This window comes from Bos indicus x Bos taurus, chromosome X (assembly GCF_003369695.1).
Source record: "Bos indicus x Bos taurus breed Angus x Brahman F1 hybrid chromosome X, Bos_hybrid_MaternalHap_v2.0, whole genome shotgun sequence".
In the NCBI taxonomy this organism is placed as follows: Eukaryota; Metazoa; Chordata; class Mammalia; order Artiodactyla; family Bovidae; genus Bos; species Bos indicus x Bos taurus.
Genome location: NC_040105.1, coordinates 104,864,626 through 104,889,657, shown reverse-complemented (window position 1 = coordinate 104,889,657; position 25,032 = coordinate 104,864,626). Strand labels below are relative to the sequence as shown.

General features: G+C 35.9%; 1 protein-coding gene across 6 annotated transcripts in view; it reads left to right on the top strand.

Moving 5' to 3' along the window:
* PCDH11X (protocadherin 11 X-linked) overlaps positions 1 to 25,032 on the top strand; it is a 998,691-nt gene that overhangs the window by 478,152 nt on the left and 495,507 nt on the right. For 3 of the 6 annotated variants that reach the window (XM_027533411.1, XM_027533409.1, XM_027533414.1), the window contains exon 5: positions 9,449 to 9,478. The exons of 2 other annotated variants lie outside the window; for them this stretch is intronic. In XM_027533411.1, the coding sequence (XP_027389212.1) occupies positions 9,449 to 9,478 (30 nt within the window). The remainder of the gene's footprint in view (positions 1 to 9,448; positions 9,479 to 25,032) is intronic. One more of the 6 variants, XM_027533410.1, reaches the window with a different exon arrangement.

The window sequence follows — 25,032 nt, the reverse complement described above, 5'->3', positions numbered from 1 at the left end:
ATTTCTGAAATACAAAGTCATGTGTACCAGCCTCCAAAAAAAAAAAAAAAATTAAACCAGGCCATGGTAGTTACATGGAAATTTAAACCAAGTAAAAATTATACTCCACATTCTGATATTTTTAAAGTGTATATTAGGGGGAGTGGTAAGCTTACCTTCTATAGTATTAATATTAGACCTGATTCCTTAGGCTTCTAATTTGTTACACTATAAACACACATGCACCTTAAAGATTTCTTTTTTTAAACTTCTCACCCAGTTTTGGCCATTTGTTAGACAAATATTTATTTTATGTGTATTCTGTGTATACAGTCATAAATGTTTCATTTTGACTATGCAATTCAGAAAAGTTACCCTTACAGCCCTGCTCGTGCCATCAGAAGTGCTTTTTGTTATTTTTGACCACAGTGAACATCTCAATTTGCTATTACACCTGATCCAACTGACAAAAACAGAGTCACAGTTGGATGTACATAGAGATTATCATACCAAGTGATGTAAGCCAGGGAGAGAAAGACAAATATCATACAATATTTCTTATATATAGAATCTAAAAAATAAAAAATGATACAAATGTACTTATATGGTGGTGGTTGTTTAGTCCCTAAGTCATGTCTGACTCTTGTGACCCCATGGACTATAGCCCATCAGGCTCCTCTGTCCATGAGAGTTCCCAGGGAAGAATATTGGAGTGAGTTGCTATTTCCTTCTCCAGGGGATCTTCCTGACCCATGGATCGAACCTGGGTCTTCTGCATTGCAGGAAGATTCCTTACCAACTGAACCACCAGGGAAGCCCATGAATTTATATACAAAACAGAAATAGACACATAGACATATAAAGCAAATGTACAGTTACCAAAGGGGAAAAAGGGGAGAGACAAATTCAGAATTTTGGATTATCATATACAGACTACTATATGTAAAATAGATAACCTACTGTATAACACAGGGAACTATACTCAATATTTGTAATAACCTATAAGGGTAGAGTAAGAAAAGAATAGATATATATGTATGCATGACTGAATCACTTTGCTGTACACCAGAAACTAACACAACATTGTAAACCGACAATAATAATAATTCAGTTAAAAAAATTAATGATGGTCGATGCTTTATTGAGTGATCATTGTAATAAGCTTTTAAAATCTATCTATTCTTTTTTTTAATTTTATTTTATTTTTAAACTTTACATAATTGTATTAGTTTTGCCAAATATCAAAATGAATCCGCCACAGGTATACATGTGTTCCCCATCTGAACCCTCCTCCCTCCTCCCTCCCATACCATCCCTCTGGGTCGTCCCAGTGCACTAGCCCCAAGCATTCAGTATCGTGCATCGAACCTGGACTGGCATCTCGTTTCATACATGATATTTTACATGTTTCAATGTCATTCTCCCAAATCTTCCCACCCTATCCCTCTCCCATAGAGTCCATAAGACTGTTCTATACATCAGTGTCTCTTTTGCTGTCTCGTACACAGGGTTATTGTTACCATCCTTCTATCTATTCTTATTAAATGCATTGTTTCTATACACATGATGTTCTATTTCTTTCCTAATTAGGAGGCAGGGTAGTAATTAAGGATAAGCTCTGATGTCTTTGTTCTCTAACATATTTCTTCCTCTTTCTGTTACCTGTGTTCAGAGATGTGGTGCCCCTGGCTTCTGACTTTAGTTCTTATGCCTATCACTGGGGCTTCTCTGGTGGCTCAGATGGTAAAGTATCTGCCTGCAATGCGGGAGACCCAAGTTTAATCCCTGGGTCAGAAAGATCCCTTGGAGAAGGAAGTGGCTGCCCACTCCAGTATTTTTGCCTGGAGAATCCCATGGACAGAAGAGCCTGGTAGGCTACAGTCAATGGGGTTGCAAAGAGTCAGACAAGACTGAGTGACTAACACTTCATCTATCATTAGCCTTATTGATTATGGACATGGAGAGAGGGGAGGAAGGGGTGAGATGTATGGAGACAGTAACATAGGAATTTACATTACCATTTATAAAATAGATAGCCAATGGGAATTTGCTGTATGTCTCAGGGAACTCAAACAGGGGCTCTGTATCAACCTAGAGTAGTGGGATGGGGAGGGAGATGGGAGGGAGGTTCAAGAGGGAGGGGATATACATATACCTATGGCTGATTCATGTTGAGGTTTGACAGAAAACAAACTCTGTAAAGTAATTATTCTTCAATTAATAAATAAATATATTTTAAAAATAGTAAAAAATAAATTCTTAACAGTTATACTCAAGAGGACATATACTCTGCAAGCAACAGCAATACATGAAGGCAGAATGAAGGTAACAACTGTAATGTACGCATTTAAGCAAAGGAAGAGAAGTGATAAACCTGGAGATGGGTAAAAGAAGGAATTAGGATTTCTCAGAGAACCTGCAGGGAGGCCATATTCTTTTGGGTTAGAGAGAACTTCTTGTATTGACCTCATACTTTGTTCTTGCTGTGTTTGTTCTGAATGCACAGATTGAAAACAGACAAAGCTAAAATACAGAACCACATAGATATTGAGGAACACCAAAATCATTTGATCAAAGAAATATTATCATTTCTTTCAATTATACCAATACAGTTACAGCCTCAGTGTATACTTGAATAACTCTTCACTGTGATGACTTATTTGCCACCATATTCTACTATGCTAATTCTGTGTGATACAGAAGAGAGCTAACTAAAATTTGAGGTTGATCTCCTAGTTGGATCATTTCATTGATATTAACAAACTTGCTTCTCTTATGCTCTATATCTTGCTCCTCTTTTTAATGAGTCAATCAGCTCTATCAATCTTGAAAATTAGATAAAACAGGAGAAATGTTTATTTATTGGTAGCAAGAGAATTTATTTACACCTAGAGGTTGATAAGAATGTGTGAAAACTACTTGATTAGTGTATTATAGAAATTTCTGAGCTTATAAAGTTCAGACTGGTGAACTTTTCTCCCTCCTTCACTATATATAATTTAGTTTGGACAGTGATTTTGTTGATTCAATACTCATCTCTTGGGGTTATTTTATTTTATTTTATTTTTTAAAATTTTATTTTATTTTTAAACTTTACAATATTGTATTAGTTTTGCCAAATATCGAAATGAATCCGCCACAGGTATACCCGCGTTCCCCATCCTGAACCCTCCACCCTCCTCCCTCCCCTTCCCTCCCTCTAGGTCGTCCCAGTGCACCAACCCCAAGCATCCAGTACCGTGCGTCGAAACTGGACTGGCGACTCGTTTCATACATGATATTATACATGTTTCAATGCTATTTTCCCAAATCTCCCCACCCTCTCCCTCTCCCACAGAGTCCACTGGAACCTATTATACAGAGTGAAGTAAGCCAGAAAGAAAAACACCAATACAGTATACTAACGCATATATATGGAATTTAGAAAGATGGAAACAATAACCCTGTGTACGAGACAGCAAAAGAGACACTGATGTATAGATCAGTCTTGGGGTTATTTTAAAAAACATAAAATGATTAAAAATCCATGTCCTCATTAAAATATAAGTTGCTTTTTAGCATGTGTTTTCCCTTCCAGAATTGATTTTTTAAAAATGTTTCTATCATCAAATCTGGTATCAATTTGACAATCTACTCACATTCCTGCCAATGTATTTCTGTGTTTTCTTTTATTTCTAATGCTTGTCTAGTTGTCATGAGAATGGCCCACTTATAGTGACAGATTGTGTTATGTCTATGTGGTAAGAAAAATGCAAAAGCTATCATTTTAATATTTACCACTTGATCTATTTTGAGCTTTTCTCAGTAGAAATTCTCAAACAAGGGCAAAAGTAGCACAGCATAGGCTATTGTTTTTAATTAAAATGTATAATTTAATGAAATAAACACATATTCTGGAGTTGTCTTTTTTTCACTGCAGTGATAAAGAAGTGTTCTCCTCAATATTTGACTAGCCTTAAATATTATCATTAATTTTTCAATAATTCACTGATTTACCAAGATAGATATAACTAATGTTTTCATATTTTCACTTGTCTTGCTAAGGATTTTGACATGCTCAGTAATAAGTGGTAAAACATCTAACTAATATCTACTGTGTTCTTGAAAGTAAATTCTAATGGAGCAAATATAGAAAGATCTATTGTTATTCTATAAAATAAAGAATTGTATTTTTATTTTTTAAATCTATTTATTTTAATTGGAGGCTAATTACTTTACAATATTGTAGTGGTTTTGCCATACATTGACATGAATGTCATATTCTTAGATATGGATAAACTTTTGAGTGTTTTTTGTACATGGTATTTTCTCTGTAGGAAAGTTGACATTTTTAACCTGTTATTTAAGAATTATCACTCATAATAAAGGGAGATATAAATACCAATTGTTTAAATACATTAAAATCCAAGGACTTTTTCTTCAAAGAGATTATTCAAAGCATTATGTTCAGGCTATGCCTTCAAAGACAAATGAAATTCTAACACAGAGCCATTGATGGCTGAATTTGATCAACACATAAGAACAATATGAATATTAAGGCTAAAAATAACTATCCAAAGTGGAAAGGAAAAACAAGCATACTTTGATTTCCTTATGTAATAGAACTGTGCCCATGTCAGGATATCTGGGTCAAATATCAATTTTGCAAACTTAAGTTATATTAAAATGACAGGAAAAAAATATATATAGATATACCCTTTTTGGTCTGAGAATACGTCATTGGATAACAAAATATAGAACCTTTGTTTTGTTTCAAGGCAAATTATGCTCAGAGAATGAGATTATATTTGCTAATATTTTATTTAACACAGGTCTACTCTGGGAATTATGATTTCACAAGCAAATAGCATACAGATAATATCCCTTAATAAGCCAATAAAGAAATAACATACTCAAAACCAATGATAGGTTAATTATACTATTTTTCCAGACAAAGGGATAAGGTCCAAATTTATCTGAGGTGTACCTTTCTATTGCAGGAAGGGGCTCCCTTCCAGAGCCTGAGAGTAGACTCCTGTCTAACATTTGGAAATGAAATGTCCAAGGAGACACATGTACTGACAAAGCAAAAGACTTTATTGTAAATGGGCTCTTGGGTGGAGGGCAGGAGGGTAAGAGAAACCAGAAGGACTACTCTGCCACATGGTGTGCAGTCTCAGGTTTTATGATAATGTGCTTAGCTTCTGGGTTGTTGCTGATCAATCATCTCTCTTGGCTTATATTTGATCTGACTCAGGGTCCTCCCTGGTGATGTTTACATCTTTCAGCCAAGATGGTTTCCAGTGTGAGGGTTTCTGGGAGATTGACAGGACATATCATCTTCTCCCCCTTTCTTTGACCCCTCCCGAATTCTCCCAGTTAGTTTTCAGTGGCAGCATCACATGAAACAGGAGTGAAACCTCCTGTTTCAAGACAACTCAGGCAAGAGGTTATCATTGCAACTGGCGAAAGCAGTGGGTTTCCTTCAACAGTTCCTTAACATTTCTATAAGATGGCTTTTGGGAGAGAGAGCTTAGCCAACTGAGAACTGATATTCAGTTGTTAGTGCAAAGATGAAAGTCCCTTGTTACTAGAACATATCACTAGAAAATGAAGGCATTAATGCTGGCCAGCATGATAATCTCCTTCTTCCGGGCCACCGCCTGATTTTCACCACTGTTAAGCAGAGATCCACCTTCCTAGGCAGGAGTTAATACTCCAAAGTCAGAGAGCTATTTAGATCAGCAAGAGTCACCTTGTCTGGACTGAACACTCTCAGATGGTTCTCATAGACTCTGGATATTTGTACTCTTAATATCTCCTTGCCATAGTTGCATCTTCATCTGTTCTTAACTGATAAGACTCCAGGAGTGCCCCTTAGTATCTGAACTACTACTGAGTATTTATCAGCAGTTGCAAATGTTGATGATAACATCTTGACATAACAACTTCAATTCTCTTATCAAAACAATATTACTTTTAAAAGCTTTGTTCTTAGATCAAAACAACTTAATCTTTGTCATGAACAAGTAAATAAGAAATCGTATCAAAGCACTGTACAACAGCATTCATTCTCTTACTATATTTATTGTATCACTTTTTGTACATACCCTTATTTCAAATTCAGCCCTATCTCCTCCCCAATTCTCTGTGATGCTCAAAGAAACTTTTACACAACTGTAACTATTATAGGAAAGTGTGATAAAATATTAGGAGAAAAGACTTTGGGGACCATAATTAGCTAGAAATGTTAGATACATGATACTTTATCAAGTGATGTATTCATCCCATACAAAGGAGAATGAATTAAAGGGATAAATGGCCTAAATGCTTACAGAGTCTTCAAAATCAGTTTACTGCCCATTTCCTGAGGTTGAAAGGGATGAAAAAAAGAAGTCTTAAATAGAAGCAAAAAGAATGATTTGACCAGGATGGCTGCAGAAAGAATTTAGTTGAATAGAATTGAATTAAGGAGTTCCTAAGACCCACAAAAGTCAATATTAGGTATTTAAGGATAGTATCCAAAACTGTATATATATTTATGTTTACTCCTAAATCATGAATCTCCAACCAGCTTAGATTTTTTTTTTTTTAAGAAATGTGTTTATGCTCGAGATAAAAACTCATCCATTTTATTTTTTTTAATTTTAACTTTACAATATTGTATTGGTTTTGCCATATATCAAAATGAATCCGCCACAGGTATACATGTGTTCCCCATCCTGAACTCTCCTCCTTCCTCCCTCCCCATACCATCCCTCTGGGCCGTCCCAATGTACCAACCCAAAGCATCCAGTATCATGCACCGAACCTGGACAGGCGACTCGTTTCATATATGATATTATACATGTTTCAATGCCATTCTCCCAAATCATCCTACCCTCTCCCTCTCCCACAGAGTCCAAAAGACTGATTTATACATCAGTGTCTCTTTTGCTGTCTTGTATACAGGGTTATCATTACCATCTTTCTAAATTCCATATATATGCATTAGTATACTGTATTGGTGTTTTTCCTTCTGGCTTACTTCACTCTGTATAAGAGGCTCCAGTTTCATCCACCTCATTAGAACTGATTCAAATGTATTCTTTTTAATGGCTGAGTAATACTCCATTGTGTATATGTACCACTGCATTCTTATCCATTCATCTGCTGATGGACATCTAGGTTGCTTCCATGTCCTGGCTATTACAAACAGTGCTGCGATGAACATTGGGGTACACGTGTCTCTTTCCCTTCTGGTTTCCTCAGTGTGTATGCCCAGCAGTGGGATTGCTGGATCATAAGGCAGTTCTATTTCCAGTTTTTTAAGGAATCTCCATGCTGTTCTCCATAGTGGCTGTACTAGTTTGCATTCCCACCAACAGTCTAAGAGGGTTCCCTTTTCTCCACACCCTCTCCAGCATTTAATGCTTGTAGAATTTTGGATCGCAGCCATTCTGACTGGCATGAAATGGTACCTCATAGTGGTTTTGATTTGTATTTCTCTGATAATGAGTGATGTTGAGCATCTTTTCATGTGTTTGTTAGCCATCTGTATGTCTTCTTTTGAGAAATGTCTATTTAGTTCTTTGGCCCATTTTTTGATTGGGTTCTTTAATATGTGCAAATCAATCAATGTAATACACCACATTAACAGATTGAAAAATAAAAACCATATGATTATCTCAATAGATGCAGAGAAAGCCTTCAGGAATAGAAGGAACATACCTCAATATAATAAAAGCTATATATGTCAAACCCACGGCAAACATTATCCTCAATGGTGAAAAAGTGAAAGCATTTCCTCTAAAGTCAGTAACAAGACAAGGGTGCCCACTTTCACCATTACTATTCAACATAGTTTTGGAAGTTTTGGCCACAGCAATCAGAGCAGAAAAAGAAATAAAAGGAATCCAAATTGGAAAAGAAGAAGTAAAACTCTCACTGTTTGCAGATGACATGATCCTCTACATAGAAAACCCTAAAGACTCCACCAGAAAATTACTGGAACTAATCAATGAATATAGTAAAGTTGCAGGATATAAAATCAGCACACAGAAATCCCTTGCATTCCTATACACTAATAAGGAGAAAATAGAAAGAGAAATTAAGGAAACAATTCCATTCATCATTGCAATGAAATGGTGACGGATGAGGGAGGAGGGCTCAGGATGGGGAACACATGTATACCTGTGGTGGATTCGTTTTGATATTTGGCAAAACTAATACAATTATGTAAAGTTTAAAAATAAAATAAAATTTAAAAAAAAGAATAAAATACTTATGAATATATCTACCTAAAGAAACTAAAGAAATATATATATAAAACTATAAAACACTGGTGAAAGAAATCAAAGAGGACCCTAATAGATGGAGAAATATACCATGTTCATGGATTGGAAGAATCAATATAGTGAAAATGAGTATACTACCCAAAGTAATTTATAGATTCAATGCAATCCCTATCAAGCTACCAATGGTATTCTTCACAGAGCTAGAACAAATAATTTCACAATTTGTATGGAAATACAAAAAAAAACTCAAATACCCAAAGCAATCTTGAGAAAGAAGATAGGAACTGGAGGAATCAATCTGCCTGACTTCAGGCTCTACTACAAAGCCACAGTCATCAAGACAGTATGGTACGGGCACAAAGACAGAAATATAGATCAATGGAACAAAATAGAAAGCCCAGAGAAAAATCCACATACATATGGACACCTTATCTTTGACAAAGGAGGCAAGAATATACAATGGATTAAAGACAATCTCTTTAACAAGTGGTGCTGGGAAAACTGGTCAACCACTTGTAAAAGAATGAAACTAGAACACTTTATAACACCATACATAAAAGTAAACTCAAAATAGATTAAAGATCTAAACATAAGACCAGAAACTGTAAAACTCCTAGAGGAGAACATAGGCAAAACACTCTCTGACATACATCACAGCAGGATCCTCTATGACCCACCTCCAAGAATATTGGAAATAAAAGCAAAACTAAACAAATGGGACCTAATTAAACTTAAAAGCTTCTGCACAACAAAGGAAACTATAAGCAAGGTGAAAAGACAGCCTTCAGAATGGGAGAAAATAAGAGCAAATGAAGCAACTGACAAATAACTAATCTCAAAAATATACAAACTCATCCATTATAAAATGAATGGAAAATAAATGATATAATAGGAGAATATCTTACTGGAAAGATGTCTTTTCTTGGGTAATACCTATGTGAGCTAAGCATATAACAATTTTTGATGCCAATCGAAGGCTTCATATTCTTCTAAATGTTGTTGCATGATATTTACAATGTTGTTATACACTTTTCCTGAAACCACTGAAGAATGCAACAAATAAAAATAGTTTCACTAGAAGACCAAAATTGTGTATTATTGCACTGAGAATATTGACATTTTTTTAATGTACTTGCAATAACAAATTGAAACTGATTTTTTGTTTTTGTTTTGTTTTCCTTTGCTTCCTTTGCCTACATTTTATCCTAAATCAGCAGAAATCCAAGGGGAAAAGGACAATAAAGGTAAGATGCTAATTTCAAAGAAAATTGACTTCAAAATTTGTTGCACTATCTTTTCTTAAATTTCTGAAGCTACAGTAGCTACTAAGTGCAGTTAAAACTGTAAGTATTTAAGATGACATATGTTGTAGTTCTGCCTTAAAAGAGCTTCAAACTGAACTGTCTCTACATTTTGTATTATTTACACAGTCCTGGAGGCAATTTTCAAGGCTAATTTTATTTTATTTTTCACCAACACTTTCTTTTCCCAATGTGGCAAAACATCATCCTGATGACAGCATCACTTTGTGAATGTTCTGGTAATACAGTTATTTCATGATAAATTTTAGCAATAGAAGGGACCATTTTGGTGTCAGTTCACAATTAACAGTGACAGCAAAAGTTAGTAAATATGAAGCATGATGATCTTGGATAAGGTCACAGAGAAAAATACTATAAACATGGTCAATCAGTAGTTTGATGTTCTCTGAGAAATTGGGCTTTAAAATGTCATATTTCAATGTAAATTTTTTTTTCTAATTGAAATGTAGTTGATGTACAATATTATGTTTGTTGCAGATATACTTTATTGTGATTTGACATTTTGATACATTATGAAATGATCACCACCATGATAACTCCAGTAACCATATACAACCATATAAGTTATCACAATATTATTAACTATATCTTTTATGCTGTATATTACATCCACATGATTTACCTGTTTTAAAACTGGAGGTTTCTATCTCCTGATCCTTTTTACCTTTTTCATTCACTGACCTCCCCTCTGTCAACCACTTTTTTGTTCTCTGTAGCTCTGAGTCTGTTTTTGTTTTCTTTTGGTTTTTAGATTCTGGATATGAGAAACTACAGTTGCTGTCTTTGTCTCATTTATTTAACTTAGCAAAATACTTTCTAGATTCATCCATGTTGTCACAAATGACATGAGTTTTAATGGTTGAATAATGCTCTATTACATATATACATCAGATCAGATCAGATCAGATCAGTTGCTCAGTCGTGTCCGACTCTTTGCGACCCCATGAATCGCAGCACGCCAGGCCTCCCTGTCCATCACCAATTCCAGGAGTTCACTCAGACTCACGTCCATCGAGTCAGTGATGCCATCCAGCCATCTCATCCTCTGCCGTCCCCTTCTCCTCCTGCCTCCAATCCCTCCCAGCATCAGAGTCTTTTCTAATGAGTCAACTCTTCGCATGAGGTGGCCAAAGTACTGGAGTTTCAGCTTTAGCATCATTCCTTCCAAAGAAATCCCAGGGTTGATCTCCTTCAGAATGGACTGGTTGGAACTCCTTGCAGTCCAAGGGACTCTCAAGAGTCTTCTCCAACACCACAGTTCAAAAGCATCAATTCTTTGACGATCAGTCTTCTTCACAGTCCAACTCTCACATCCATACATGACCACAGGAAAAACCATAGCCTTGACTAGACGAACATTTGTTGGCAAAGTAACGCCTCTGCTTTTGAATATGCTATCTAGGTTGGTCATAACATTCCTTCCAAGGAGTAAGTGTCTTTTAATTTCATGGCTGCAGTCACCATCTGCAGTGATTTTGGAGCCCCCAAAAATAAAGTCTGACACTGTTTCCCCATCTATTTGCCATGAAGTGATGGGACCGGATGCCATGATCTTCATTTTCTGAATGCTGAGCTTTAAGCCAACTTTTTCACTCTCCACTTTCACTTTCATCAAGAGGCTTTTTAGTTCCTCTTCACTTTCTGCCATAAGGGTGGTGTCATCTGCATATCTGAGGTTATTGATATTTCTCCCAGCAATCTTGATTCCCGCTTTTGTTTCTTCCAGTCCAGCATTTCTCATGATGTACATACATACCACATTTTCTTTATCCATTCATCCACTGATGAATACTTATGTGTCTTTCATATCTTGGTTATTGTGAATAATGCTTCAATGAGAGTTGGAGTGTATAATATATCCTTCTGATTTAGTGTTTTTGTGCTGTATCATATGGAAGTTCTATTTTTATTTATTTATTTTTTTTTTGAGCAAACTTCATGTTTTCCACAGTTATCTATACCGATTACATTCCCACCGACAGTACACAAAAGGGTTCCCTTTTCCATACATCCTCACCAACGCTTGTTATTTGTTTTCTGTTAATGATAGTCATTCTGACAGGTGTGATTTGAAGTTCCCTGATGATTAGTGATGTTGAGCATCTTCTCAGGCGTCTGTTGACCATTTGTATGTCTTTGAAAAAAATGTCTATTCTGTTCCTCTGCCCATTTTAATCAAGTTGTCTTCTTGTGTTGAGTTGTAAGTGTTCTTTGTGAATTTTAGATATTAACCATTTATCAGTTATGTCATTTGCAGATATGTTCTCCCATTCAACAGGTTGCCTTTTCATTTTGTTGATGGTTTCCTTTGCTATGCAAAAACTTTTGAGTTTGATGTAGTTCCATTTGCTTAATGTTTGCTTTTGTTTCCCTTCCCTGATAAGCAGCCCCCCCCCCCAAATATTGTTAACAGCATGCTGCCAATGTTCTCTTCTAGGAGTTTTATGGTTTCAGGTCTTACATTTAAGTCTTTAATCCATTTGGAGTTTATTTTTCTATATGGTGTGAAAAAGTAGTCCAGTTTGATTCTTTTACATGGAGCTGTCTAGTTCTCCCAACAGCATTTTTTTTGAAGAGACTTTACATGTTGTATATTTTTGACTCCTTCAATGTGAAAATTTTAAATTCTGCTCACCTATATATAAACAGTCTAGCTTTCTAAAAAAATTTGAAGTTTTTTACTATTAAAAATTAAACTAATCCTGAACCCCCCTCCCAAATTGTCCCCCCCGCAACAGAGTCCAAAAGACTGTTCTATACATCTGTGTCTCTTTTGCTGTATCACATATAGGGTTATCATTACTATCTTTCTAAATTCCATATATATGCGTTAGTAAACTGTATTGGTGTTTTTTTTTCTGGCTTACTGCACTCTGTAAAATCGGCTCTAATTAAAGTAAATAAATTTAAATTAAAAAAATAAACTAGGTCACACATACTGTTAAATTTTAATTACCTCATTGATTAGACTGCACCACCACTAAAAATAATTCACTGACATTTATTTTTTAGAATTTATGCCTCAGTTTCTTCACCATGTTTTGTGGTTGAAAGAAATAGGTTTCCCTTAAGCTTCTGATGGAAGATATTTTGGAAATTAAAATCAATAAGCCTTAAATGCTGTTCATATTAGGAACCAAAACATTGCCGTAACGATATGCTAAGTTAAATGTGATTTTTGTTGTAAGATTTTTTTTTTTTTGGTAATATCCTCCTGTAATTTGGGAGACTAGATTTTGTTTTTGAAAAAGAACTTACCAAAGGATGGTCTAGACTATGCTCAAGGTACTCTGTTAGCCCTCGATGGCTTTATAAAGTGTGAAAATTACCAGAAAATGGTGCCTGAGTAGAATGTAAAAATGTATTTTCATTAGTGTTTGAGACTAAACTAAAATAAACTAAAATATCAGCATTAGAAAATTTTCACTTTCTGAATTTCCAAATGCCTTTCTGAATTATCTTATCACTGTGACCTTGGAATGATGACTTTTTGAAAATTAACTCCTCCCGAAGTCAAAAGGTCATAGAAGAGTTCTACAATTAAAAGGAGGGAAGCAACGGTAATGAAATATTACTAGCTATATAAAGTAAAAGAGAGAAGCTCTAAAGACTTTAGATGTTCTAACATTCTCAGTCATCTGATAAATTTAGAAATGGAACTGCTTGCTCAGTCATAAGTTGGAATTTTGAAGAACAGAATGGCAAATTTTATCTAGTGTAGTTATTCTATGAATAGAAAAATATTTTATTTTTTAAAAATTAGGCCTTTGTATACAATGTCTGGGGCAAATTCATAAAATACCTGGCTCCTGAAATTTTAACTTAAAACATTTTAATTGTGAATATTAAAACATTAATATAATCTCAATATAAGGAGCAATGGAAATGGTTTTAGTGAAGGATTTTTTTTTTTTTTTTTGGTCAAATCAAAGCAAATCTGGGCTTAGGGAGAGATTCTATTCAGAACAGAGAGAAGGATCTGATCTCAGAAAACTGCAGGTTCTTAAAATCCAACAACAACAACAAAAAAGTTTATTTTTTTTAAGTTAAAAAGGGTAAGCAGAAATAAACAGAATTTTTAAAGAAGAAACTGGACAAGCATGATAAGTGACCAGTGGGATCCACCAGAAAAAGTGTCTTGCTTTGGTCAGCTGATTCCCAGGAGACCCTTATAAAGGGGACGTGTTCCACAGTTTTAGTGCTTGCTCATTGCTTGTGAGCAAGCAGAGCTCTGGAACTTTGAAGAAAGAGAGATGCTTGACTAAAGTTTAGTCAAGACAAAGTCTTGTAAGAGAAGGAGGTAGCAAGAGAATGGTCATATCCCAGGTCTCAGGGAAGTCCCTGGGATGGGCCCCCAAGGGAAGGTCTTTGACTTTGCACAGTCAAGGATCTAAGAGAGAGTCCAAGTAGAATAGAAGCCAATTTATTCAGGCAGACGCACACTCCATAGGCAGAATTTGTTCCGTCTCAGAATGTGAGAGGGCCCTGGGGAATACAGGTTGCTAGTTTTTATGGGCTAGATAATTTCATAGGCTAACAAGTGGATTATTCCAGCTATTTCTGGGAAGGGGCAGAGACTTCCAAGAATTGGGACACCACCAACTTTTGGGTCTTTCACTGTTGGCCTCCAAGCTATCATGGTGCCAGTGGGTATGTCATTTAGCATATGCTAATGCATTACAATGAGCATACAATGAGGCTCGAGGTCCCCTGGAAGTAAAATATTCTGCCATCTTGGACCTAGTAGGTTCTATACAGTTTTTGTGGCATCCTGTTTTTCTCAACAGTTGTGTCATTCTTTTCATGGTTGTGCCCTGCCTACTTCTCTCCTGCCTCAAAAGCAGAGGATAAGAAAGGGAAAGCTGTGAGCAATTGGTCATTTTCCCCAGCATATTTCTATACCAAAATAAGCACAGTAAAATTAACTCATTAATACTGTGCTTACTCTGTTCAAAGCACTGTGTGTGCGTATGTGTGCATACATATAAGGGCATATATGTATATATCTATTCTATACCCACATCTGTATCTCTATACCTACTACAAATTTAGTCCTAACAAGAATCCTATAAACTCTTTTACAGATGAAGAAATCATGGTACAGAAACCCTAAGTGACTTGCTGAGAGAGTCAGTTCCTAGGCAGGTTGATAGGGAGTCTAGGGGTCCCCAAGGAGAGAGGGATCTGGAATTCTCAAGGGGTCCCCAAGGAGAGAGGGGTCTGGAATTCTCAAGGAGAAAGAAAGGACAAACTTTTTTTCTTTCTCCACATTCCTTAGGATTATATAACAATAATGTATCCTGCCTAAGGACAGTCTTTGGATTCAACCTTCTGTTATCTTAAAATGTAAATTATGGGAGTAGACCTGGTCTTTACAAGGATGTATCTTGCCTGAGGACAGTGTTATCTTAAAATGTAAATTATGGGAGTAGGTCTGATGAGGTCTTTACAACCTCTAAACATTCTTTGGATTATATAACTTCGTTGTTAACACTAGCAAGTGGGTACTCTTTCTGCCCCCTTCTGATGCCTATGTCAGAAGCTTTCTCTATCTCCTTTATACTTTAATAAAACTTTATTACACAAAAGCTCTGAGTGATCAAGCCTCGTCTCTGGCCCCAGATTGAATTCTTCTCCTCCAGGGGCCAAGAATCCCGGTGTATTCGCATGATTCAACAACAACCTTTCATTGCCAGAGTATAGAGCTCACAAGTAGAAGAGATATGGTTTGAATCCAGACAATTTGTCCAGAATACCTTTCAAAAAAGAAAAAAAGAAAGACTTTAAATCATAAAACAAATACTTCTTTCATATCAAAACTGTTTTTTATGTGTGTGTGTGTGTTTTAGTACCCTGAGTATGTTTAATGTTTTAAGATGCTTCTGGAAGATTAATATTTTTTAAAAAATTTACCTCTGACAACTCTGATGCTACAGACTCATTATCAAGCCCTTTCACTCCATACCTAAATTGATGTAATATGATTAACATATACTATGGAGATTAAGTCTGTCCTCTGATGCCCTTTATTTTTGGTTCATTGCATTTATATATACATTTGATTTTGGATATTAAATTCAGGAAGCTATAAACATTAAATATATGGTGTCAGAATATTCATTAACTTTGGATTTATTGCAAATGTTTCCATAAAAAGTTCAATAATCTCTTGAACTCTTGAATTTCACCTATGGAGGCTTTTAAATTTAGATTATAAAATATGACTTTTATTTTCAGTTTAATTCAAAGTGAAAAATAAAAGATTCCTGCATTTGTTTAAAATAAAAAAAGGGGGCCCCCATATTAACCAAGAAAGAAGTATCTAAATGAATGCTTTGTCCTAGAGTCTCAAACATCAAAGGATCTAGAGACTCAAACATCAAAGAACCTAGAGTTGCTCAATGACTGGGGCTCAATAGCCCCAGCTATTTACATTTAAAAGACTTCAGAGGCCTCACCAGACAAGTTTTAGGTTCCACATCAGAGGTTTAAAGTACAGAGATAGACAAGCTTTTCTACCTCCTTTTTATTTATTTATTTATTTATTAAGATTACATTTCATAGAGAAGCTAGTGACATTCAAAGAGAAAAACAAAACAAATGCCATACTCCATAGTGCCATAATTCTTTAGTATGGGAGGGCTGAGTTAATTAAGGGGAAACCACATTTCAACACATAACTACCTGTGATTGAATAAATTACTGTTCAGTTCAGTTCAGTTCAGTGGCTCAGTCATGTCCAACTCTTTGCGACCCCATGAATCGCAGCACGGCAGGGCTCCCTGTCCATCACCAACTCCCGGAGTTCACCCAGACTCACCTTCATCGAGTTGGTGATGCCATCCAGCCATTTCATCCTCTGTCATCTCCTTCTCCTCTTGCCCCCAATCTCTCCCAAGCATCAGAGTCTTTTCCAATGAGTCAACTCTTCGCATGAAGTGGCCAAAATATTGGAGTTTCAGCTTTAGCATAATTCCTTCCAAAGAACACCCAGGAATGATCTCCTTTAGAATGGACTGGTGGATCTCAAGAAGAGGTGGCAAGAATATACAGAAGAACTGTACAAAAAAGATCTACATGACCAAGATAATCACGATGGTGTGATCACTCACCTAGAGCCAGACATCCTGGAAAGTGATGTCAAGTGGGCCTTAGAAAGCATCACTATGAACAAAGCTACTGGAGGTGATGGAATTCCAGTTGAGCTCTTTCAAATCCTGAAAGATGATGCTGTGAAAGTGCTGCACTCAATATGCCAACAAATTTGGAAAACTCATCAGTGGCCACAAGACTGGAAAAGGTCAGTTCTCATTCCAATCCAAAAGAAAGGCAATGCCAAAGAATGCTCAAACTACCACACAATTGCACTCATTCCACACGCTAGTAAAGTAATGCTCAAAATTCTCCAAGGCAGGCTTCAGCAATACATGAACCATGAACTTCCAGATGTTCAAACTGGTTTTAGGAAAGGCAGAGGAACCAGACATCAAGTTGCCAACATCGACTGGATCATCAAAAGAGCAAGAGAGTTCCAGAAAAACATCTACTTCTGCTTTATTGACTATGCCAGAGCCTTTGACTGTGTGTATCACAAAAAACTGTGGAAAATTCTGAAAGAGATGGGAATACCAGACCACCTGACCTGCCTCTTGAGAAACCTATATGCAGGTCAGGAAGCAACAGTTAGAACTGGACATGGAACAACAGACTGGTTCCAAATAGGAGAAGGAATACGTCAAGACTGTATATTGTCACCCTGCTTATTTGACTTATATGCAGAGTACATCATAAGAAACGCTGGGCTGCAGGAAGCACAAGCTGAAATCAAGATTGCTGGGAGAAATATCAATAACCTCAGATGTGCAGATGACACCACCCTTAAGGCCGAAAGTGAAGAGGAACTAAAAAGCCTCTTGATGAAAGTGAAAGCGGAGAGTGAAAAAGTTGGCTTAAAGCTCAACATTTAGAAAACGAAGATCATGGCATCCGGTCCCATCACTTCATGGCAAATAGATGGGGAAACAGTGGAAACCGTGTCAGACTTTATTTTTGGGGGCTCCAAAATCACTGCAGATGGTGACTGCAGCCATGAAATTAAAAGACGTTTACTCCTTAGAAGGAAAGTTATGACCAACCGAGACAGCATATTAAAAAGCAGAGACATTACTTTGCCAACAAAGGTCCGTCTAGTCAAGGCTATTTTTTTTTCCAGGGGTCATGTATGGATGTTAGAGTTGGACTGTGAAGAAAGCTGGGTGCCAAAGAATTGATGTGTTTGAACTGTGGTGTTGGAGAAGACTCTTGAGAGTCCCTTCAGTTCAGTTCAGTTGCTCAGTTGTGTTCGACTCTTTGTAACCCCATAAATTGCAGCACGCCAGGCCTCCCTGTCCATCACCAACTCCCGGAGTTCACCCAAACTCTTGTCCATCGAGTCGGTGATGCCATCCAGCCATCTCATCCTCCTTCGTCCCCTTCTCCTCCTGCCCCCAATCCCTCCCAGCATCAGAGACTTTCCCAATGAGTCAACTCTTCGCATAAGGTGGCCAAAGTATTGGAGTTTCAGCTTCAGCATCAGTCCTTCCAAAGAACACCCAGGACTGATCTCCTTTAGAATGGACTGGTTGGATCTCCTTGCAGTCCAATGGACTCTCAAGAGTCTTCTCCAACAGAGTCTCTTAGCAATGTTTATTTTCAACTTGGGAGAAGTGCAATTGCTTGAACCTGGTTAATATTAAAACAAAGTAACGTTTCTTGCTCAAACACAAACTGGTTCCCTTAGTACTAACCTAAAAATTTCCACTTAGACTTTTTTTTTTTAAGATCCCTCCCCCTTTAGTAAACATGAGTCTGAATTGCCCTTAAGTGAAGTCGCTCAGTTGTGTCCGACTCTTTGCGACCCCGTGGACTGTAGCCTACCAGGCTTCTCCATCCATGGGATTCTCCAGGCAAGAATACAGGAGTGGGTTACCATTTCCTTCTCCAGGGGATCTTCCCGACCCAGGGATTGAGCCCAGGTCTCCTGCATTGGAGGAAGACGCTTTAACCTCGGAGCCACCAAGAATTGCCCTTAGGGTTTGCACAATTGGCCATGCTTGTTAATGCGTATGTTCACAAAAGTGCTAAACTGAAAATGGCAGAAACAGAACTGAATGAGACCATCAAAGAAGTATATTTCTTATTTCTTTATATTTGCCTGAGATGAATTTACAAAGTGGCTTCTTTCAAACTAGGCTAGCAGGTATCAGAAAGAGTAGCTATAGTCAAAAAGCAAACAAAAGCCATTGTCTGTCATTGGCCTCTCCTCTTCCAGACCTCTGGCGTTTGTGTAACCATTTGCTCCAAGGCTACATGAAGAAGAGGAAGGCAATGAGAATGTGAAGGAATATACATATTAACCATTTTACTGGTGTCTCCAAGGCACTTCTTCCCTTATCCTATTCAATAATCCAGGAATATTGGGAAGTTTATTCATCATAAATTATTCTAACTGTACAATTTAGGAATTTGAATACAGCAGAGTATATTTAGATTTTTTTAAAGGTTATCTCTAAATAAAACTAATTTTAAGGGTATGTTTATGAAGAGATGTATCCACAGGCCTTGGCTTTAATGAAAGTTTATTTTTGTAATACTTTTTACAGCATGATAAGCTAGCAAATGCATGAAGCTAAATCTGCAGCAATTGTGAATGCTATTTCTTCTATACTAAACAGTTTTCCTTATAAAGCATTCAACTGAATGCTAATAATGATATGAGAAAGTTAAATCACACTAAGTGCTCTAATTTAGCATTACCACCTACAAGCAAACCAATTAACTTTTTTCCTACATATGTTCCATAGATAGGATCTTCCAGGGACACTGTACTGCAGGTATACTTTGAGTCCCTTGGTAGTGTCTTAACAGCTTCTTATTTTGCTTTGGAATCAATTATTTAACTCAATGGGTAGTGAATGAAAATTTAGTAGCAAAAAAGTGACAGATAATTTGAAGGACATCTCTGGTTTGATCTTTAGATTCTCCTTCTGTGCTTATTCAAGACTTCTGCTTGCACCTGATATTCAATGTTAAAACTATTAATGTAGTTATCACCATAAATACATATCTATTTTGTCTTACATGTTTTTTTTTTGATCTGTTTTTTATTTTATTTATTTTTATTGCTGGGTTGGTTGATCCTATAGCCCTAATATACAGTGATTACAAGGACTCCATGATTTTGAAGTGTCTCTCTTTTCATTACCATAACTTGATTATCTGCATTGTATTATCCTATCTGGTTAACTGAACTTTTCCTTCTTAGGTCTTCTAATTGTTCATATATCAATTTATGAGATTTCTTCCTGGTTATATTTCTTTCCCCATCTTATCATTGCCATTCTTGACTTTTCATTCTTGGATTCTCACTCTGTTTATGGTGCCAATTTCCAACTGTAGTTCCATCACAGATCATATTCTCCATAGGTCACTGAATACTCTTTGGCAAAAGGAGAAAAAAAGTCACAAAATTGTACTTACTACACATTACAGTATTAAACTTCCCCTGCGGCTCTAGGTATTGTTGAAAAGTCTTTCTATGCTCCTTTTCATTAACTTTATGTCCTTGAATGTCTTGTCTTGAATGACTGTCCCAAACCGTTTCAACTATCTTCAAATTACTTTTACAACTTCCAACCCTCAATTACTTTAGGTCCTAATGTCCTAAGACAGAAACCATCTTTGTAATCCCAATATATCTCTAATTTTCTTTCTAGTATCTCATTTGTTCCCTTTTAATTGTTGAAATATCTAGCTCTTTAGTCTCTTTCTACACTCCACTTCCATTTTTCCTTCAAATATACATAAATGTCATTTGTCAAGGAAAATAAATATTAAATAACTACCCCTCCAAGTAGATTAAATACTCTTTAGCCATTGCTGCAATTCACTACTAAATTGAGGGAATCATCTCTATTAACTGCATTTTCCCACCACACACTTCTTGCTATAATCTATTATCTTTCCTTACAGTTGAAATATAACCCTTTCATCATTTGCCCAAGATTTTCTGCTTAATATGTCCAGAATTTCTGTTACATTTGACATTTTAAAAACTGTCCCTCTCTCATTATTTCTGGAAACCTTTCTTCCATAAAGCCATCTGTGATCTGTCCGTCCATTTCTACATATAAACATAGTGTTTACAACTGGATTGTGAGTTCATGTTAATAAAGTACATATTTCTTCTATATCCTTTCAATTCCTAGTGTAGAAAATGAAAACTTTTCCTTATTAGATTCTTTCACTGGTCTAATCATTAAATTGATATAAGACAGATTAACAGGAGAAAACAAAATTTAATTTCATATGTATGGGAGCTAATAATACTCAAAGAAGTAACCAAAGCAGGCAGCTTCTATACCTTTCAGATAAATAAACAATAAATTTGTGAAGAATTAACAATATGTAGGGATTTGGGTTTGGGGTACTAAACTTAGTAAAGAAGTAAGGTAACAAGGTTTTTCTGTGCAACCTTTCAGCCCCGACTTCTCTGACTCTGGTGATGAGAATCTCTATCTTTCTCCTTGAACAGTAAAGATATCTTTCACATTGGAGATTCATTTCCTGTTGTGAGAGGGACAAAGAAACATCAGAGTGTCCTCATACTTGCTGTTTCTTGTTACTTTAATTCAAAATAATTAATATGCTGAAGCAGTATATCTTGGGATGGCCTGCCCTGAACCTATCACTAGCACACTATCCTATCATGTTTACTTTTTATAAATATTTGCTGTATTTGTCTTATTTTAAATTTCCAAATTTTGATAAGCTTAACTGAACTGACTTAATCCAAATGAAATTGACTTATACTTTTCCAAAATAAAATGTGGAGTATTCAACTAATATAGTAGCAAATGCTTGATTATATAGGGATTTATAAATCTTCTTTTTAGGGTCCTCTGAGTTCATGTTAAATATAAGGAAATTGATATCACAAATAGTGAGCTACTCCTTAGCCCTAATTCAGGCAGTTGTAACCTGTTGTTTGGTGTGTGTAGAAGTATCCTAGGAAAATCAATGCTGAGAAGAGTCTTCTTTTTAAAACTCTGATGCACTGAATTTTTTTTTTCAAGTATTTTTCTGTAAGTTCCCAATTGACTGAACTGTCCAAGTTAGGCTATTTCTTTAAAAATGTTATTTTTCTTTCCTCTTATGCCAAAAAAGTGGATGGAGTGGGGGGTGCCTGTACTGTGTCCTCTTCCTTCTCCCTTAGTGAAAAACTCTAAGCCTCTATTGAAAATGTTCTAAGTCTTTTGCCTACCTATTGTCTCACCTTGCAGCATCAAAGTTCACCCATTATATCTCTGAGAAACAGATATTTTCACTCTATGTGTGGCATCGTACTGAGGACAGTCTGAAATAAAATCATACATATTCAACTGTATGCCCTATTCTGAATGTATGGGAAACAATAGACAGTGACATCTTAAGTAAAATAAGTCAGGGTTTTAAAAGGTTTTGAAATACATTTTATTCAAAGAAGTAGAAAAGGAGAAAGCAATTTCAAGGTGTATTTGAATAGCACTCTTATGTGTATTAAATGCACTATTCCCAGGTCTTTAGCTTTACAATACTGTTAGATGTAGTTGCAAATTCACCATATCCTGTATGTACTGTTTCCATTTTCACAGATTGAGCAGTTTTTCATCCCTTTTTTTCTAGTGACTGTTGAAAGTCCTTGCTTCTCTTCAGTCAGTGCCATGTGAGTCAGTACATAATTTAGATGCCTTGTCTGGTACTGTCTATGAATAACTCAACCACTGGTACATTGAAACTGATACTCTAAACTATACTGTTCAGATTGGGATTTATGCCTCTGATCTCAACCAAACAATTGAAACAATTACAATTCTATTCTAAATTTAGATTTTCATATCAGAAACACCTTTGAAATGGAAAATTCCCCTTGTTTTAGTTTATAAAAAGATTTATTTTGCTTTCATCTTTTTTGGTGTACAGCTTTATTGGAGATATAATTCATGCATTTAAAGTTTTGGTGTTTTTTTTTAAAGTTTACTTTCCTATTTTTTTATTGTTTTAATTGAAGTATAGTTGATTTACAATATTGCCTGCACTTTAGGCAAATCACTTTTTTATTTCGTATATTTTGATTTCTGAAAGTAGTTAGGAGAGGAAGCTTTCCTAGGCAACTTATTGGGTATTGTTTTCTAATAAACTTTGCCAGTATCATTGCTATAGAGATATCTGCTGACCACTTTCTTTTGAAATACTAGATAAATCATATTTATTTCATTCAATCGTATGTTTTTCTCCATGACTGAGCCGAGGCTTAGTTACTCCATGATCTATTGCTTTTTTGCCACCAGTAGAGGACAGATTCTTATTCAGTTTCTGTTGCATGTATGAGTCATGTTTACATATGTTATACCATGTTCTTTTGCAGTGATGCTAATTTTTCAGTTTTCTAATATCCATAATTCTGTGAACTTTGTAGTAACAAGATATGTAGAATTTTCATTGAGTCTTTCAATCATCAAAAACTCCATTATTATCATATTTTAAATATTTATTGTATGTGTTATGTCCCTTCAGATCAAATCAGATCAGATTAGTCGCTCAGTCATGTTCAACTCTTTGCGAGCCCATGAATGACAGCAGGCCAGGCCTCCCTGTCCATCACCAACTCCCAGAGTTCACCCAGACTCATGTTCATCGAGTCAGTGATGCCATTCACCCATCTCATCCTCTGTCATCCCCTTCTCCTCCTGCCCCCAATCCCTCCCAGCATCAGAGTCTTTTCCAATGAGTCAACTCTTCGCATGAGGTGGCCAAAGTACTGGAGTTTCAGCTTTAGCATCATTCCTTCCAAAGAAATCCCAGGGCTGATCTCCTTCAGAGCAGCATGATTTGAGGACTAGAACAAGCACACACTAATGACAAATGTCATAAGTAGACTGGACCCATGAAGATAGATGAAGTCTGGCAATGCATGACAGTACCGATAAATATTTTATCTTTTTCTATGACAAAATATCTGGATTTAAGAGTGCAGTATGTGTGTGTTAGTCTCTTAGTTATGTCCAACTCTTTGAGACTCCATAGACTGTAGCCCACCAGGATCCTCTGTCCATGGGATTCTTCAGGCAAGAATACTGGAATGGGTTGTCATTTCCTTTTTCACGGGATCTTTCTGACCCCAGGATCAAACCTGGGTCTCCTGAATGGCAGGCAGATTCTTTACCATATGAGCTATAGAAAAGTCCCATTAGAGTGCAGTATAAGTGGAGTAATAGTGCCAGTCATCTCTTTTTTGCCAAGCAACATTTATATTGGAAGATTCAGGAGTTTTCTTCTGAACATACATTTTTTCATTGCTAAATCAGACATTGAGACATTTATAAATAAAAACAGAAATTTTAGAGTCTTGTATCTTGTGATCATTAGGTTAGATACATTATCTTTGACATACTTCCTTGTATTCTTTTATTTTTCACATATTTGCCCCTCATCATGCATTTAATTTTTAAGGTGAGCAAGTATCCCACTTAAGTCATAGGGAACTCAAAGGGAAGCCTCTGAGAATTAATCATTAGATGTTATCTTACCAAAAAACTATGAACATGTTAGTTAATCTCCTAGCCCATCTATTGAGGATTCCTGTGAAACTAGTCTACCTCATTTACTTGAATTATTTCTTTATACCCTAAAAGAAGTTTCTAGGATTATGCTTTAGAGACACTAAAGTGATAAATTTTACAGTCTAATGTTGAGGTATAAAGAATTAATAATTCAAGATGTCTTATAACTTAGTCTATGCCTATCACACTACTTGAAACATAGTAAATATTTAATGAAAATTTGTCATTTATTTAACAAGCATATATGGAATGGTTTCTGTGTGCCAGACTGTGCTTTGTGATGAAAATATCTAAGGGTTCAGATAGTATCTTTGACCTCAAGGATCCCTTTGTGTAGTAAGGAAAAGAAGATATGTAAACTAAAAATTCAATCTTATTTAACTAGCTTATTTAACAATCTTATTTAACTATTATAATAATCTATTATAGATTATTCTTCTTGAATAAAAATAAATTCCACTCATGTGTATTTAAGTTTTCTATCAGGTTTACTCATTGAGAGGTAAGAGCTCCCATAAATTCCATAACCTTTCTTTAACATATAATATCTTTTTTTTTTTTTTATGTTTTTGAGCACCTACATTTTGGTCTCTTTTTAGCTTATATCAGTCACATAAACCATTGTATTTTTATTCTGTTCAAATAGCATACCCTTTCCTATTATATTTAACCCCTCCTGGCCTACAGTATTTATCAGATACCCTTTAACAGCTTGTTTTATTATTTATGAGTGAGAGCTACTGTTATCCAAATATACTTTAAACATTGATTGTTGAATGAATTGAGTTTTCTCCTTGAAGTGCATAATGCTTCAAACAGTGCATCTTATTACTAACT